This window comes from Rhea pennata, chromosome 8 (genome assembly GCF_028389875.1).
Source record: "Rhea pennata isolate bPtePen1 chromosome 8, bPtePen1.pri, whole genome shotgun sequence".
NCBI classification, from domain to species: domain Eukaryota; kingdom Metazoa; phylum Chordata; class Aves; order Rheiformes; family Rheidae; genus Rhea; species Rhea pennata.
The window spans coordinates 3,133,018-3,149,365 of record NC_084670.1 but is presented as its reverse complement, the minus strand read 5'-3'; the positions used below and the strand labels follow the sequence as shown (position 1 = coordinate 3,149,365).

The following is a 16,348-nucleotide window of genomic DNA, read 5'->3' as shown; positions in this document are numbered from 1 at the left end:
ACATTGACTGAAATTCTTGCCAAAGGGCAGTTAAACATGTAACAGTTTGATGGAATTCTTTACTATATATTTCTTTTTTAAAAAGCAACTCATATTGCTTAAGGAATGCAGACTCCATTACATCTTCCACCACAGTGGCAGCAGAGAAACACTGTATTTATTAATACATCTACTCTGAAAGGATGCTCTAGGGGCCAATGTATTTGCATGTTATACTAAGGCAAGTTATGATGGAAGTTTTTATGATGGCCTTCAAAAGAAGCTGGAAGCCAAAGTAAAGCAGAATCTGAGCTCAACATCGCTTTAGGATGAAGATAAATAAGAAACTACATGAAAATCTGACTAAATTATAAACATTTAGAAAAATTCTGAAAAGAAAAAGCTGTGGACTGGTCAAGACTGTTATCTAAAGTCTATCAAATTCTGTGTACAGCAGTAGAGCTGCAAACAGCCCAGACTTCCCTCTGCTGGCCTGTGGAACCCCTGCAAATACTCTGAGATATGGGACCAGAGGCAGTCTCATTCCAGACAAATACTTCACCATTAGAAGGAGCTGTAGAGTGACAATTTTGGCTTTATGAGGTCAACTTAGCCCCACTTTTCCCAGAGGAAGAGCCAGATTCCATCCTACTCAGTACTCTGGTTTGTTCATGGGCTTGTTGTTAGCTATCCCCTCTCTGATGCCGTAACGGGAGCAGGAAAATCTCTGGACAATTGTTGTTCATTCAAAATAAGTTAAAATTTATGCTCTCTCAGTCTATACTTGCTTCCTGGATAAGGCCACTGGAAGGTAATTCATCCAGACATCTAACATGAGGACCCGGTTGGTCAAAAGCATTTCTCTCAGCTCTTTCAAAAGATGAACATGGAGAAAAACCCAGACATGCATCTATAGTATGAGCAAAGTTCCTAAGTATTTTAGGGAATTAAATGGAGGAATGGCATCAGATTTAGTTTAGTTTATCTTTTTCACATGGCTGGACAGGCTCTGGAGAATCAAGTGTCAGAAAATGAACAAGAAAAGGAAACAGAACAATTACACACAAACAATTACTATATAAAACTAGTTAGTTATCTAAGTTTCCTACCTAAGAATTGGTTCAAAAATTCTCTACCAGGTCTTACTCTATTTTCTTAACTACGCAGAGTATGACGGTACGTGTTTATAGCTAGCTGCATATCCTAGCAATAGACATTTTGCCCATAATATTTACCAGGTTAAAAGAATTAAATACAACTAGTAAAGCATATTTTTAATCTACCACTGTAAGTCATACTATCAGTCCTTTGCTGATACTGGCAGACCTTTACTCTCCTGAACAGTGTTTTGATGAAACCACTTGTCTGAGGAACTACTCAACAATGAGAGTCTAGGTATGCAACTTAGATTTAAAAAAAAAAAAAAACTTTACATATACCAAACTTTACCTCCTTCGTAATTCACTTACGAATGAATGGAATGGTAACAGTTGCGTGCAAATGTAATAGGCTTCCACTCCCACACACAAAAAGAATATATGGAATCAGCAACTTGGCTATATCTCCTTCATTTAAAAATACCCTAGGAATTATTGTAATGCATTTTGGACCACTTCAGTTAACTTCCGCCTAAGTTTCTGCTCTCACTGGAAAAATAACTATGGTTCACACTGATTCATCTTCAAAATTGGCCAGCAAAAATGTCTCATTAATTGGAAAAGCAGAAAGAATACAGTCATTTTCCATGTTCAGCTCAAATAGTAATTAAGCCCAATGTGCAACTAATGAGAAACAGACTTAAATATCACCAAAAAAAAAAAAAAAAAAAAAAACAAAAACAAAGCTTGTGTTTTATATAAGAAACTTTCCATAACTACTCTCCGGCATGATTACTTTAATTTCCAGTGACTGAGAGAAAGACAGGCAGAAGCTGGAACCTACCTTAAATCTAATGTAACAGTTATCTTTGAAACTGCATTAAGAAGCTGTAAAGAAGCTGTAAAGCCCAAGTCTATATACAGATAGGAGGATGGCATCTTATAGCCTCACCTGGCCAGTGCTGAAATCAGCAACACCTTACACATTTTTTTTTTCATTATAATTCTATGATTAGCAAAAATACACATATCCATTCTATCGTTTGATAAATTGCAAAGAATAGGAGAGACATGAACAGGATTTATTCAAATAGGAAACAATTTGAGCGGACAAAGTCTCACTGAAAACAGACACTAAATACTAGGCCGGCAGAGAGCACATGAAATAGCTGTTCAAACTAGGTGTTACTTCACCACAGCCCATCCATGCCCTATAGCCTCTGTCCCTTTCCACTCCCTACCACAAGGCCTCCATGGCGTGTGGAGAGATAAGCAAGCCCCTCATGCGAAGAGGGGGAAGCAGAGAACAGACAGAAACACCAGCTATGCCAGTGGTCTTCACTCATACAAAAGCCACCCAAACTCCACTCAGACAAGGCCGTGCCCTGCAGAACCACCGTATTCAGTATTTTCTAGGGCCCATACAAAAATTAGAGGGGGTGCGGGGCGGGGGGGGGGAGAGAATCCTTCCTTCCTCCCTCCCTTAGCAGCGTGCTCCTCCCCGCTCCAGGATAACCCGAGGGCAACCTTTCTCCTCGGGACACAAACTCAGCGCCTCGTAGGAAACCCGCAGGCTGCCGGGGAGAAACACTCCGCTCCACAGCGCCTCACAGCGGCCCCTGCGCGCCAACGGTCGCCCGCTCCCCGCCCCTCCCCCCGCCAACGGCCGCCCAACGGCCGCCCGCGCGCCAACGGCCGCTCGCGCTCCCCTCAGGGGCCGCCCGCGGCGGCAGGAGCTGCGGCCGCGAAGGAGGAGGCCGAGAGCGGCGCCTGGAGCCAAGCGTACCCGTCCCGTCGCCCCCGCCCGATACCTACGACATAGCGGCGCCTTGAGCCTTGCGGATCTCCCGCCTAGCGCTGCCGCCGTGCACCGGCCAAACGCCGCCGGCTGGAAACGGCGCTGCCAGGGCGGTCCGCGGCCCCGGGAGGGCGGGACAAGCGCGGCGGCGGCGGGCCGGGGCGGAGGAGCCTGCATCCATCAGGCCTGCGGGGCCGGAGGCAGCTCTCCGGGCCCCACTCGCCCCGCACTCCGGGCTGTGCGGCGGTGGGAGCCGGGCTGGCCTCCCCCCGCGGGAAGGTTTGTACGAAGCCAGCTTGGGCCGCAGGTGAGGCTTGGCCTAAAGCGGACTGGCGGGAGCTGGGCAGGGCTGAGCAGTTCCCAGACCTGCAGGCAGGAGAGGTCGATCCCCTTTGGACGGTGGGGGGAGAGGAGGAGGAGGAGAAGGGAAAGAAGGTGATTTTAATGTCTTTTGTGCCAGGCTGGATTGTAAATCCAGGCCAAGAAGATCTCTGCACCAGCTGGAGAGAGAGATAACAAAATTCATGTGGTAAGAGAGCTCCCTGATTACGGGTGAGTGAGGTCTGAGTGTTTGGGCTCAAAAGCTTTAAGTAGTAGCAGTGTGAAACTTCCCTGTCGATGTGCTGTTTGCTGTGGTTGTAGGTGAACTCCCTGACTTGAACCTGTAACAGGAAAGGCTAGTGTTGCCAGGGAGTGTACCACTTAATTCCCATTTAGAAGATGATTTTCATATGTTGAAATCACAAAAAATAGAACTGAGAGTAACAGTTAGGCTGTGTTGACCTCTTACTTCAGCTGAGGCTGGATTGCTCCCCACTGTCTATTTTGTCTAAAGCTTCATTTGTCCAGTCAAGATTTTAAAATGACTCAAGCCAGGGGGCTGCAAGTAGTGCTATTACTAAACTATCACTCACCAGATTTCTGAGCAACATATTGGCAGCACTTCTTGGCAAAAGTGTAGCCAACATAAAAAATGTCTTGGTAATGAGAATTCTAAGGAGTGTAAACGAGAGTTCACATTTTATAAACTAGAACTGGAAAATTAACATTTATTCTTCTTTTCCTCCTTGACTTTAACCCATTTTCATTTTGTGTGCGTCACACTGGTGCTTAATTATAGTGACACTCGTTTGCAGGAACCAGACTGTATCACAGTGTCCCTATGGGGTCCTTCTAATGCCAGTGTAATATTAAAGTGTCAGGCAGGCGGTCTGTGTATTATAAATAGGGTACTTCATCCATGATAAGCGATTATTATCTTTCTTTCCCATGTGTAAAAGACCTATATAACTCAAGAAGGTGCGAGTGATTTAGGCCTCCCGAGTAGGAATCCAATGAGTCCTGAAGGGGACCCTACGATGTGGTCGTCTTGTTGCTGAACTTGAGATACTCAATTTGTTATACCGGAATATATTTTTTGAAGTCAACATTGGGTAAAATAATACAAGAGGCTGTGAGACCAACAGTACAACACGATTTAGTGTCCCTCTGTGGTGGCCCTCTAAAAACTGTAATCACCTTTGGTAAAAGCAGAAAACCACTGTTGAAGTTTACTGGCCGTTTGTGAGCAAACACTGTTAGTTACTGCACTGAATCATTTCAATAATTTAGAAAAAAATCATTTCGTAATTTTTTGTTCTTTTACAAATTTTCTGGTAGTGCCCTTGTACTTTAAGGCCCTAAGTTATGCAAAAGTTTATGCAAATGCTTAACTTTAAACTTACTAATTTCTATTAATTTGATCTAAATAAATCTTAAAAGTAAATTTGTGTTTAACTGCACATACTTGAAGGATTAAGGATTAAAATTTTGGCCATGTTTTGTTATTAGCCATTCTTTTTATGGAGTTATAATTGTAAAAACAAAACAAATCTCTTCTGAGAGGAGTTGGCACCAGCAAGAAAACGTGTAATCAAATTAATAATTACTATATCATATATCACTTCTTTTTAGCTAGCAAATGTTTTACATTAGATATTGTCTATATTGATACTGTATAAAACTACTCGGTCTGCTACCTAATTCAGGTTTGGGAAGACGAAAATCAACCCGAGAGGGAGGACAAAGAAAAGCTTCACAATATAAAAATTATTCTAAACCTCTATTAAACTAAAACCTCTACTAAAAATTTCTCTAGCCATGGCAATTATTCAGTAATAAGAAGCTTGACTAGGGAAGGAAAGCCTGACAAATACACGGTCCAGCATAAAGTCACTCACATACAGTTTTCACTAGAGGACAAAGGATGCTTTTACTCTACTGTAACGCATCAAGCAGCATAACGCAGAATCCAACTCAACATGAGTCCATCATGGTCATGCAGCCACAAAGCTCCATCCGTTGAGATAAGTGTCCATTCCTAACAGTATGTACTTTGTTGTCACTGTTCAGTGAAATAGCCTATTAAATGAATCTGTGCCTCTTTCAAGCTGTGGCCATGTTTAATTAGTGGGGTTTTTTTGTTTGTTTGTTTTTTACTAAAAAGAAACATTGAGTCTTTGCTACTGCTAGGTCATTCTGACTGGTAGCAACAATCAGTGGCACTAAAAGCAAAGCAGTCATTCGTATGTTCGTGCATTTTACCATTGTGACAAATCATGCTAGGCCCAGACAACGCTAGTAAAAGCATCAGAGGCAGCAAGCACCCTTCTATACAAATTCCCCCTTGTTTCTGTCTTTAGGAGTAATTAATTAATTTGGCAGGAGTGGAAATTCTGTGGAAATTATGGATATCAGTGATTTACCTCAGATAATAACTTGAAAATTTGCTAATATAGTTCAGGTAACATGACTGTATAAGAACTGTGATGTCAAATGTCAGAAATGAAAATAAAATGCAATAAAATGAAATCTTTTAATGCCAATAAAAAGCAATTTGTGAGTGACAGTTAGAGCTCAAGTTGTTTTCATGTGTGGACCTACAAAAGTAGGTAAGTATTCTTATCCCAGATTAAGAGATTGGGAAGGATACAACCTAGAGGTTAAGGTAATTTGTGCTTCAGACAACAAAGCAGAGACATTATTAAACAGGTGAAAGAGTAACAAATTCTGTATGTGCTTGTATTCTTCACAGAATGGCCAGCGGTCCTGGGAATAATGCATCCCTCTCCGTTCAGAAAGTCACACACACAGAAAGTTCTCGAGCAAAGAAGTCCCAGCATTCAGAAGAAGAAATCTTTTATATGAACTGCAGAGCAGCTTATCTAGCTGTTTTAAAAAGCAGTTTAGAAAATATTAAATCAAAAGAACAACTCTGTTTAGGTAATGAGTAGATTTTTTTTCCCTGTAACTATTGTATGTGATGATTGCAGTTAGTAAACAGCAGTCAGCAATTCAGTAGAGAGAATATCGTAATGTGTAGGATATACTAATGTGTAGCTATTTTAAGGACTTCAGGAGTTTTAGGTAGAGTTTAGATATTCAGGCATTGTTAGCTCTATCTTTAAAGACATTTGCATTGTGTACCCATTATAAAATATATCACACAGTGATTTTTCAGTTTATAGAAACTACCATTCCTCAATATTTTTCATTTTCTTCAAATTCTTTATCTTTGTTATTAGGTAATGGATGGTTTGTGGAATTGGGAATAGTATACAGAGCTTTTCGTCTGTAAATCACTAGTCTGAATGGACAAAAGTCAATACCAGCTGACAGGGGACCTAAATGCATTGTTTAACAGCACTAAGTTTGATGATAGCATTGTTGCTTACTTGAGGTGGGCCTAAGTACTGCTTTTTGACCATGACATTTCTGCGAAAAATTGTTTTCTTGTCTCTGACAAATGATTTAGTGAGTTAGTCTCAGTCAGTTTATAGTGGACAAGTGCCCCAACATTGTAAATCATCTTGGTAACTGCCAGCACTTGGTACAGAGGTTTGCAGACTCATGAGGAGGTGGTTATTGGAGATCTGGGTGTGGTAGTTTACCACCTCTAAAGCTGATCTCACAGATCAGTTCTCAGACACTTTTTCTGAGTAATGTGTGAAAATATTGCCTTTTCTATACTGAGTTTATGTGACAAAATGGACTATTTCATGTATTTGTGTTTCTTAAGAATTATTATTATTTATATTCTCACTAGATTAAACTGTTCCCTTAGATGGAGATCAGAAGTTTCCATTTTTTCCTCAACATTATATTTGTGTATAAGTGGTATCATTGTCAGTAGTATGACAGGAAAAAAAATCACTGAATGCTTCAATTCTGATAAATAAAAGTTTTAGCAGATTTTAAAACTTGATCAGGAGTTGTGGAGCTTAGAAAAAAATGTTTTGCAAAAATATGAAATATCAAAGTTCCTTATATGGAAATTACTAAGGAAAATTATAAACCAGTTTACTAAAAAAAAAAAAAAAAAAAAAAAAGAGGTACCAAAAAGGTATTTAGGGCTGGGTATTGGAAATAGATTTATTTATAATTTTAATTAGTTCCCTATCTTACTAACTGGGTAGGTTTAATTTGTGAAATAGATTTTACTACTCTAGCTAAAATTTCTCAAGCAAATATGTCAACTTTGCTAAATCTTGTGGTTGTAGGAGTTGTAGGGTATGTCTTACCATTTTTTTTCCTGAGGGCACTTCAAACCTTTTATGCAAAAAGATTATTCATAGTTGCACATAGTATCATGGGATTGTATTAGGTGACCCATGAAGTGTCTTTCAATCCTATTTTCTATCTGGAGTTTTGTGATTATGTGAAAGTTCTAGGTTGCTTTACTGGAAAAAAAATGTTTCTAGATCATATAGTTGTCAAAGAAAGCATGAAAATATAAACCTTCGGTTGGATAAAAAGAATCCAAATGCATCATTTAAAAAAAATCATGATTTTTACTTTGATCTTACAGGTTTCAGAGTCCAGCTCACAGTTCACTTGGGACTAGTGATAGTATACATTGCTTTCCAAAGTCATCTTGTCAGAGTATCTGTATGTGTATTACAGCATTGCAGAATTAATGTATTCCAAAAACAAGCAACAACTAAAGACAAAAACAAGCTATGTTATCAAATCGTTTAGTCAGATCATAATTCTAATAGTCACATATTTTCTGAACACACATGCAAGTATTTCTCACTAATAGCTGCATTGTCTGTGCCTAAAAGAGTTGAGAGCTCTGTGTTAAAAGTCACAACTGTAATAGTGGAGTATACATTTTGGATGTAGTGAAGTTTGTAGCTTCTTTCCCTATTCCAGTATGTGAAAACCTACCCTTTAGCAAGAACACTCTTTCAACCTGAGACTTGGTGTTATCCAGGCTTTCTAGGCTATAATAAAAGTGCCTTTATAACATCCTAATGACAGTTTTGGATAATCTGGATTTTAAAATAGGAGTGGTGTGAACAAATGGCATGTCTTTTATATATGCTTCATCTTTCATCTCTATCCATATGCCGCTTTGGTGCACAGCAAGTGTTTGGGCATTTTGGTTTCAAGGTCAACTTAAAAAGGGCAATTAGTGGGTCAAGCTCCCAGTCTTTTCAGAGATGTGTGTGAACTCATTTCTTTTAGATTTGTAAGCATTAAGAGTGAAATAATTATAGATTGATGTTGTGAGTTAAGTACATGCCAGCATAGTATCAAATGGTGCCAATGTTGAAGCATCTGTGGTTACAGGCTGTTTTGCTAATAAGCTGAACTGTGCAATATTCACTTAGATTGACACAGCAAAATTTTACTTGTAGGAGTTGTACTTATTCACAGCAATCTTTCATTACCTTTACTGTAATGTTACTTAAATTAGCAGAATTAATTTGTGAAGAAATATAAATAAAAAAGGCAGTCTAATTGAACTCTCAAAAATACAAACTTGCGAGGTGTGTTGTATAGCAAGAGCTGTCTCCCAGGGTGTCTAAAAATATAGAACTGCCATATATTCAAAGAATATTCTGTTAAATGTGAGTACTGTGCTATGTTGACATTCCAGGAAACTCTGCTATCCACATAACCAAACATGTAGAGTAATTGCCCTTCCTTGGCTGACCTTGATGCAGAAATCCTTAAACAATTGCTGTGTGCCCAAGTGTCACATGGATGAAGATGTAGGCTTTGCTGTATTCTCCTGACTGCGCTTGTAGAGGTGACAGGGCAGAAATCTTTATTTAGTCCTTGGCATTCCATCTGAGATTAGCAACAAAGGTGTCTGGTTTTGTTTGTTTGTTTTTATGGTGACACAGTTGCCTATTGAGAATTATAATGATACCACGACCTCATTTCACAGATGCTACTGAACTGCTCTCAGCTAGTATAGATTTGGTCATTGTTCAGCTGGCTAAAAATCAAACTGCCAACCTAAGTAAAGATGAAGAATTTCTTCAATTTCCCTAAAATGCTTATCAGGAAAGATTTAAAGGCATTTGCTCAGACTGTTTCAGATAGGCTCTCTGAATTTAATTTCAATTTAACGCAACACCTTCACACTGACAAAGTAATAAGTTCTTGATATTAAGTCTGTAGATTATATACTCTGAACTGAGTTTTACACTTGTCACTTGGGGAGGAGATTCTATGCTTCAAGTTAGTAAGTATTTTGCCTAATTAATGATTTGGTCCTGCTGACTTTATTTAAGGAAGTTGTCCCAGCGAGTTTAATAGGACAGTGTACATAAGTAAGATAAAGATGCAGATCAGAGCCAATAAGCAAAATGATATTGGCTACTGCACTGCCTGTGGTATTTTTGTGTTATAAAAAGTCAAACTGCTTTCTGGTTTCTTCCTTTCTTCTCCTACAGAAAAGTATGCATCATTCTCAGCAGTGCACCATTTATCATCTCTCTGCTGGATCATAGTTTGGGAGAGTGGCCTAGAATGCTGGGTGCTGCCTATTTCATGACTCTTTTCAGAGAAATACACTGGGGAGCTACTCTGCTCTGACCTCTCTCGTGCAAACCACTGAATTGAAGGGCTAGGGAAGGTCGCATTAAGTCTGTGTCAGTTGAATGTGGATTATGTCTGTGTTAAGCAAAGCTGTCTTTCCAAGCTGCTTTTCCCATGGATCGACTGTGTTTTAAAGAAAATGTTTGACTATATGAAGTGATTAAAGGATGATTTGAGAAAATTCTTTATTGATACTGACAGCTCAAATACATAGTTAATATTGTGTTTTATTGTTCAGTACTTCAACAGGCTGGAAGAAATCCCTCTCAGAAGACACTTAATAAATACTGGACTTCACAAACAACTACACTGACTTTTGATGATTTTTGTACTATCTTAAAAAAAGAAAAAACAGCTACGAAAACTGAACTGCTCAGAGCATTTGGAAAAATAGATACAGATAATTCTGGATATATTTTACATGATGAACTTTATAAAATTCTTACAACAGTAAGTATCAGTGAAAACTTAAATTTCTGGTTTTAACCATTAGTAGAGATTTTGGAAATTGGATAATGAAACTATTCTAAATGTGTAATAACATGTTGCTGATCAAAAGAGTCAATAGCTGATTCGTGATTTTTTTTCCCAATTTTATGTCTAACTTTCTGAGGTTATTTGTGGTCTTTTTCTTCCCCTCTCCACTTACAATCATGTAGTTGGTAACCTATTTGTCCCTTTCAGCAATTGCTCTTTGAAGATCAGAATTAGTAGAAGAGTATTTTTAATATTTCAAAAGAATATTTTGTACAAATCCTATCTGTACGGCAGTGGAGCAACAGAAGAGAATCAATGTGGCTCTTACTGGGTTCTGTCAGTGCAAATCCCTCTGTTCTTTACAGGACCCCTCTGCAGCCCTTTAGGATTATAACATTAGCTTTATTGATAAAATTCATACATTTACTATTCTCTTGTAACAAGTTTGTTCATGCATGTTAAGATACAAAGTTAAAAAATAATGTCTGTACCTTTTGCCTAAAATATTAAGATCAGAGCTTTAATAATCACAACTATGACACGTTCTGTCACTCCAGTGATTCCACAGGACCTTTTATTTAGTTCTTCAGGTCTTCATATAAGCTTCTCCAAGGGTGAGTCAGTTTTTGTTAGAGATTATATGTTGTCAACTCAAAGGGTACAAAAAAATGCATATCATTAGTAGGGCTTAGAATAATGACATTTAAGATGATCTGGAATGTTTTATTTAGCTACTGACCTGTAACCATGTTTTTAGGTTTTATTGTATAATCACAAAGGATAGAAAAGCAGTTTTTAAAGTAGCAAGTGAGATTTTTGTGAAGTCATGAGATTCTAGGAGCTGGAACTTTAAAGAGTATGACAGCATTAAAATTCAGGTCCAGAGAGGATCTGTAAAACAAGCAAAAAATCCTCTCAAAGCAAAAGTCTTCCAAGTTAGTACAAAGCTGATATTCTAACTAAACTATACAAGTTTTGTACTACAGAAAATTATAGTAATTTTCTTTCTCTGTTCTGTCAGCTTTTTGCTCTGTACAAACAAAAAAGCCCTCCATTGTAAAAGCCAATTATCTTATGTAGCTCAAACACTAAGGAGCAGTGACAATTAAAAATGGACCAGTACTAGAATTTTACTAAAGTGTTTAAAAGTGAGAATGACAGGATTTTAAGGAAACATAATGGAGCGCAGACTGGGATTGAAAGAATAAAAAGTTTACATTTTGTTTTATTAGGTCAACCACAAGAAACATCAGATCATTTTTTGAGTTCAGACATGGTGACAGAATATTTAATCCTTATTCTGCAAGAACAAAAAGATACAGTTGCAATGATAAAGAAATGTTTTGTATATAACACAAGACAGAAGGAACAGATCTTGAGTTAGACTGTAGACTTTAAACTTCGTAATGTTAAATAAAGTTAGTGCATCATTTTAGAGATTCAAATGAAGAACTCATTAGACATGTTTACATTAGCAACTTGTGCTGTGCAATGAGGGGAGGACCAGGGTCTGATTTGTTACAGTCTGTTGTGGATCCAGGACTGTATGTCCACACCACATCTACTAACAATAAAGTCTGCGTCAGTTATCAGTCCTAGGTATGCAGCATGAATCCATACCTAAAGGTGATGTGAAACAGATTTCTGTATAGCAATCGCATATTGCCTTGTCATTATTAACAATCATGCCTATGTGTGTAGAGAAAATTGCTGGAGGACCTTATGGAAGATGTGCTTTGTACCCATCTTGAAAGTAAGGCACTCCAGATGGTGTTATGGTGTGCAACTTCTACCTTGGTTCCAACAAGAAGAAACAGCTTTGACTTCACACCAATGACTCCAAGTAAAAATGCAAGACAAATTCATGCCTGAGAATAGGCCTTACAGTGCACTGAATTGTGAATGTAGATTAACCCACTGTAGGCATAATAGGATAGTTCAAGTGAGTGAGTGAAATAAAGTACTATGAAGTTAGATCTTGGTGGTTAGCATGCTACAATATAGATAAACAATGTCTGAGATATTCCAGCCCTAAGGAAGACTTTCTGAAAGTGATGAAAGTATCATTCATGGTGGGTTTCTGTAAGACACCACAAAATTGCATGAACTGATACAATTCTGTTCAGTTTTTAGTAGCATTGTAGGGACATACTCCCCCCCTCTTTTTTTTTAAAAAAAGACGTGGTTGACCTCTATTCTGGTGATTCAAAATGGTGAATACTGTTCTTGATCAAGAGCTAAAACAGAGTTATTTGTTGCAGAGAGGTGAAAAAATGACTCCGGATGAAGTGAATGCCATTACTAAACTGGCTGATTTTAACAGCAGTGGCAAACTTGACTACAATAAGGTATGAAAACAGTGATGTTTTCTGTGCTTAGTGTTATTGGCATAATTAAATGCAATAGATAACACCTCCATGTGTTGGCCCATTGATGATTGGTTTTTTTTATTTGTTTTGATCTGCCTGTGTAATGGTGCATGGGTTGCTTTGTATTTCTCCAAGGACTAAAATGAGAGTCCTGCCTCCTTTGCTTCATCCCACAATGTACTGCCTAGCTATTATACTTAGAAAGGGCACTTGCTACAAGTGAACCTCATGTATTAGGCAGAGTCAGCGTGAAGCCTAATGGCATGAATGAAGGTTAGAGTTGAAGCAATGCAGGATAAAGATGAAAACTGACAACAAGCTTAGCTGATCAGTGAGGACTGTAGTGTCTGTAACGTAATTCTTCGTGTGTGGGAAATTATTTTACATGTTGAGCATCTAATCTAATTTTCAAGATGCAATCTCTTTTCAGTTTTATGTTATTGTAGCAGCATGTCTAAGCAATGACTAAGTTTTAAGCAGTGTAAAAAGCCCACAAAGATTTGTGCCATAAATTGATGTTATAGTGAAAAAAACCTACTAAAAATCACACACACACACACACACACACACACACACACACACACACACATATATATACATATATGTATGTATATATATATAAAGCTGTAAATGTCCAGAAAGAAATATAAATAATCTCCTAGGCTGGAAGTCACACTTCACTTTCATTCAATATTGTGACCTCCCCATTGAATCATGGCTCCGTTTTACTGTTATTTGAGAATGGTCACTCTGGTTGGTGAAAATAAAAGTAATGTTGTGTGTGAAGAGAAAATACATTCCATCTCATGTTCTATCCTCTGCTACGAATGTTATGTTTTAATCCTTAAAATTGTGAGAAAGAAGTTTTGCTTACCAGTTTACTTTTTACTGTCTAAAGTTTTGTGACTTATATATGAGAACCAGTGAGCAGTGCTGCCAGACTGCACTAGAGAAACTGGAAACTGACAGTCGACTGAGGTGTCAGCAGTTTGGAAGTCATGCTGAAACTTCCTCTGAAGGGATCACATTGCCAGTATCTAAACCATCACCAAGAGTCTCAAGGAAAACTGATCACAAACTTACACCAATGAAAGGTATGATTAAGGTACTGGAGCATCTCTCATATGAGGAAAGGCTGAGAGAACTGGGACAGCTCAGTCTGGAGAAGAGAAGGCTGGAGGGGGATCTTACCAGTGCAAATAAATATCTGAAAGGAGTGTGCAGGGAGAATGGGGCCAGACTCTTCAGTGGTGCCCAGTGATAGGACTAGAAGCAACTAGCATAAACTGAAACACAAGAAGTTCTGTCTGAACATGAGACAGAATGTGAGTATAACAGAGCACTGGAACAGGTTGCCCAGAGAGGTTTTGGAGTCTTCTTCCTTGGAGATACTTAAAAGCTGACTGGACGCAATCCTTGGAAATGTGCTCTAGGTGACCCTGTTTGAACAGAGGGGTTGGACTAAATTATCTCCAAAGGTACCTTCCAGGCTCGACTCTTCTGTGATTCTGTGTGTTTATTTTTCATATTGGGAACTTTCATTCTGTTAGAGTTCATTTTCTGGGTCAACAAATAATTGAGTATTTGCTTAATTTTTCTCAGATTAGTGAGGACGTCTTTGACTGTTATTTATTTCTGGTGTGGCAGTCATATAAATGTCTCAGTAGTATATCTGACTCCTGTGTTCAAATGGACTTTGGCCACTTCTGTGATCTGAAGCTACTGAATTCTCAAGGGTTAAAATTGGTTGACTGTCATGTTACAGATGTGACACAGTCCAAAGGAAAGAAAGAAAATGAGTGTGCAGATGTTGCAACATGGCGAATTATTTGTTTCCTTCCTTGATAGGAGGTGAAGCCTTAACTGTGTATCAATAAGTGAACAGTCTATTTCTTTTTCTTCCAATTATTGAGGCCCCTTTTCAGGAAGAACTTTAAACTCTCTTATTGATTGTGATTGAACTTACAAATGTACTTAAGAACCTTCCCAAACTGGGAAAAGACTACAGGCTGAAAGACTGTAAGGGTACTGTGTATGAAATATTTGCATTTGTAGATAGAGTGTACTATTTAAGTTGTTGCAATTCAAGCAAAAATACTGATGAAATTGGAAGAAGTACAAAGATGACAAGAGAGGAAGTAAAGGCTAAATTAACAGTTGCTCTAGCAGAGTTGCCCCAACTTAAGGAACTGGGAGGTAAAGATTTGGAAGTAAACTTCTGGATCAGTGGTGCACAAGTGATGTGCTATCTGGAAGGGAAACTACATTGTCTTAAGAAGAAAGTAACTTAAATCAGAAGTCAGATAGATGTACCCAGTTATGACCAATTTATATTAATCTCAAGGTCTGGATCATGTGGTAGCAATTTCTTGTCCTCCAGGCAGATTTGGATTCCAAAGTTCTGTTATTCAGATGCCCATTCATCTGGGGTGTACAAGCAGAGAAGTAAAAATGTTTGGCTCATCAGTGATTAAGTATTGAATAATTACAAGGGGAGTCAGCCTATCTCACTGAAGTTTTGTCGTCCAGTTTTTCCTCTGTGTATGTATAAATGTAAGACTTTATAAGAAATAGCACTGTAAGTACTAGAAGGGATGAAATAATTTGATTGTAACTGAATTTCTGTGTTTATAGGGGATAGCAGAATTTCTTCAAGACCCTCATCAGCTCGAAGTTGCAAAGCATCCATTTCTGCCACTATCAGCATGAGTGCCAGTCGTAACAGAAACGCAAAGCTAATTGAGCTAAACACATTAAAGGTATTATGTAAGCCAGTCCTATTGAATTATGCTGTTTTCCTCTAGGCACCTATGTTATTGCATTTTAAATAAGAAACCATTTTTCTCTGATTTTTTTCTTATGTTTTATTAATAGTTTGTCAAGGGCAGCTATACACTACTGAGATGTTTCTTGATATATACTATTATTAACATTTTTATATATTGTTGGTTTTGCTGACATTTAGTTATTGAAAATAATCTTTCAGGTGTGAAGGTTTAATAGAACGAATTGTGTTTTTTATAAATGAAACCACTGTTGGATAAAACATTTAATGACTTTTTGAGAAATTTAAAATTGAATAATTTATTAGCTTGGTGAGAACTTTAAATGCTTAAGTAGTCTGAAAGATTGTGTATCATAAACCTTTATATGAAAGGTAATTGGAAATAAATAACAGATTCCAAGCATATTCAGTTTGTAGGGCATTAATTTGTAAATATATGCTGTAGCCTGAAAATATTGATTTTTATTTAGACTAATATGTTCTATCAGTATTTTAGTTTAAATAAATCACTCATTCAATATAAATTCCTGTGAGAGAAAGACAACAAAATCACTTTGCTAAGTCAATATTTGTAGAGTGTTAATATTGATCTTTTTCCTTTGTTTTTGCTTTCTTGACTCAACCTTTACTAGTTTTCTTTCAACAGAAAATAATAGCTATAGAAATATAAAACATTAACTGGAAACCGCTAGGATACATTAAAAATGTGCACCTTGAGACCTTTGTATAAAAGGGAAAAAATGGTTATGACCACATAGTATAACTGCTGTTGGAAAACTGAACTGATTGTTCTCATGAGTTACATTTTTGTTTCAAGTAACAACTCTGTATTTGTTATTGAACTCTGAAGTCCTTTATATCTTTGCCATTGCTATATAGTGACATTTGTTCTATATTAAAATTTAAAAACATAATCTCAAAGGAATTTTTTGCAGTCTGTTTAGGTATCTGGACCTCCATGCAATTTAAC

General features: G+C 37.8%; 2 protein-coding genes across 6 annotated transcripts in view; one reads left to right on the top strand and one right to left on the bottom strand.

Annotated features, from left to right (window-relative positions):
* Nucleotides 1–2,976, bottom strand: part of ITGB3BP (integrin subunit beta 3 binding protein) — a 33,610-nt gene extending 30,634 nt beyond the window's left edge. Inside the window, exon 1 of the mRNA XM_062581516.1 lies at nucleotides 2,892–2,976. Coding sequence (XP_062437500.1) covers nucleotides 2,892–2,896 — 5 coding nt within the window. The 5' untranslated portion in view covers nucleotides 2,897–2,976. The remainder of the gene's footprint in view (nucleotides 1–2,891) is intronic.
* The window catches only part of EFCAB7 (EF-hand calcium binding domain 7), a 30,361-nt gene continuing 16,825 nt past the window's right edge, over nucleotides 2,813–16,348 (top strand). For 2 of the 5 annotated variants that reach the window (XM_062581510.1, XM_062581506.1), the window contains exons 1-6: nucleotides 2,813–3,181; nucleotides 5,948–6,135; nucleotides 9,986–10,197; nucleotides 12,486–12,572; nucleotides 13,492–13,687; nucleotides 15,228–15,352. In XM_062581510.1, the coding sequence (XP_062437494.1) occupies nucleotides 5,949–6,135; nucleotides 9,986–10,197; nucleotides 12,486–12,572; nucleotides 13,492–13,687; nucleotides 15,228–15,352 (807 nt within the window). In that variant the 5' untranslated portion in view covers nucleotides 2,813–3,181; nucleotide 5,948. Of the gene's footprint in view, nucleotides 3,182–3,334; nucleotides 3,427–5,947; nucleotides 6,136–9,985; nucleotides 10,198–12,485; nucleotides 12,573–13,491; nucleotides 13,688–15,227; nucleotides 15,353–16,348 lie in introns of all 5 variants that reach the window. The other 3 variants (XM_062581509.1, XM_062581507.1, XM_062581508.1) reach the window with 3 other exon arrangements.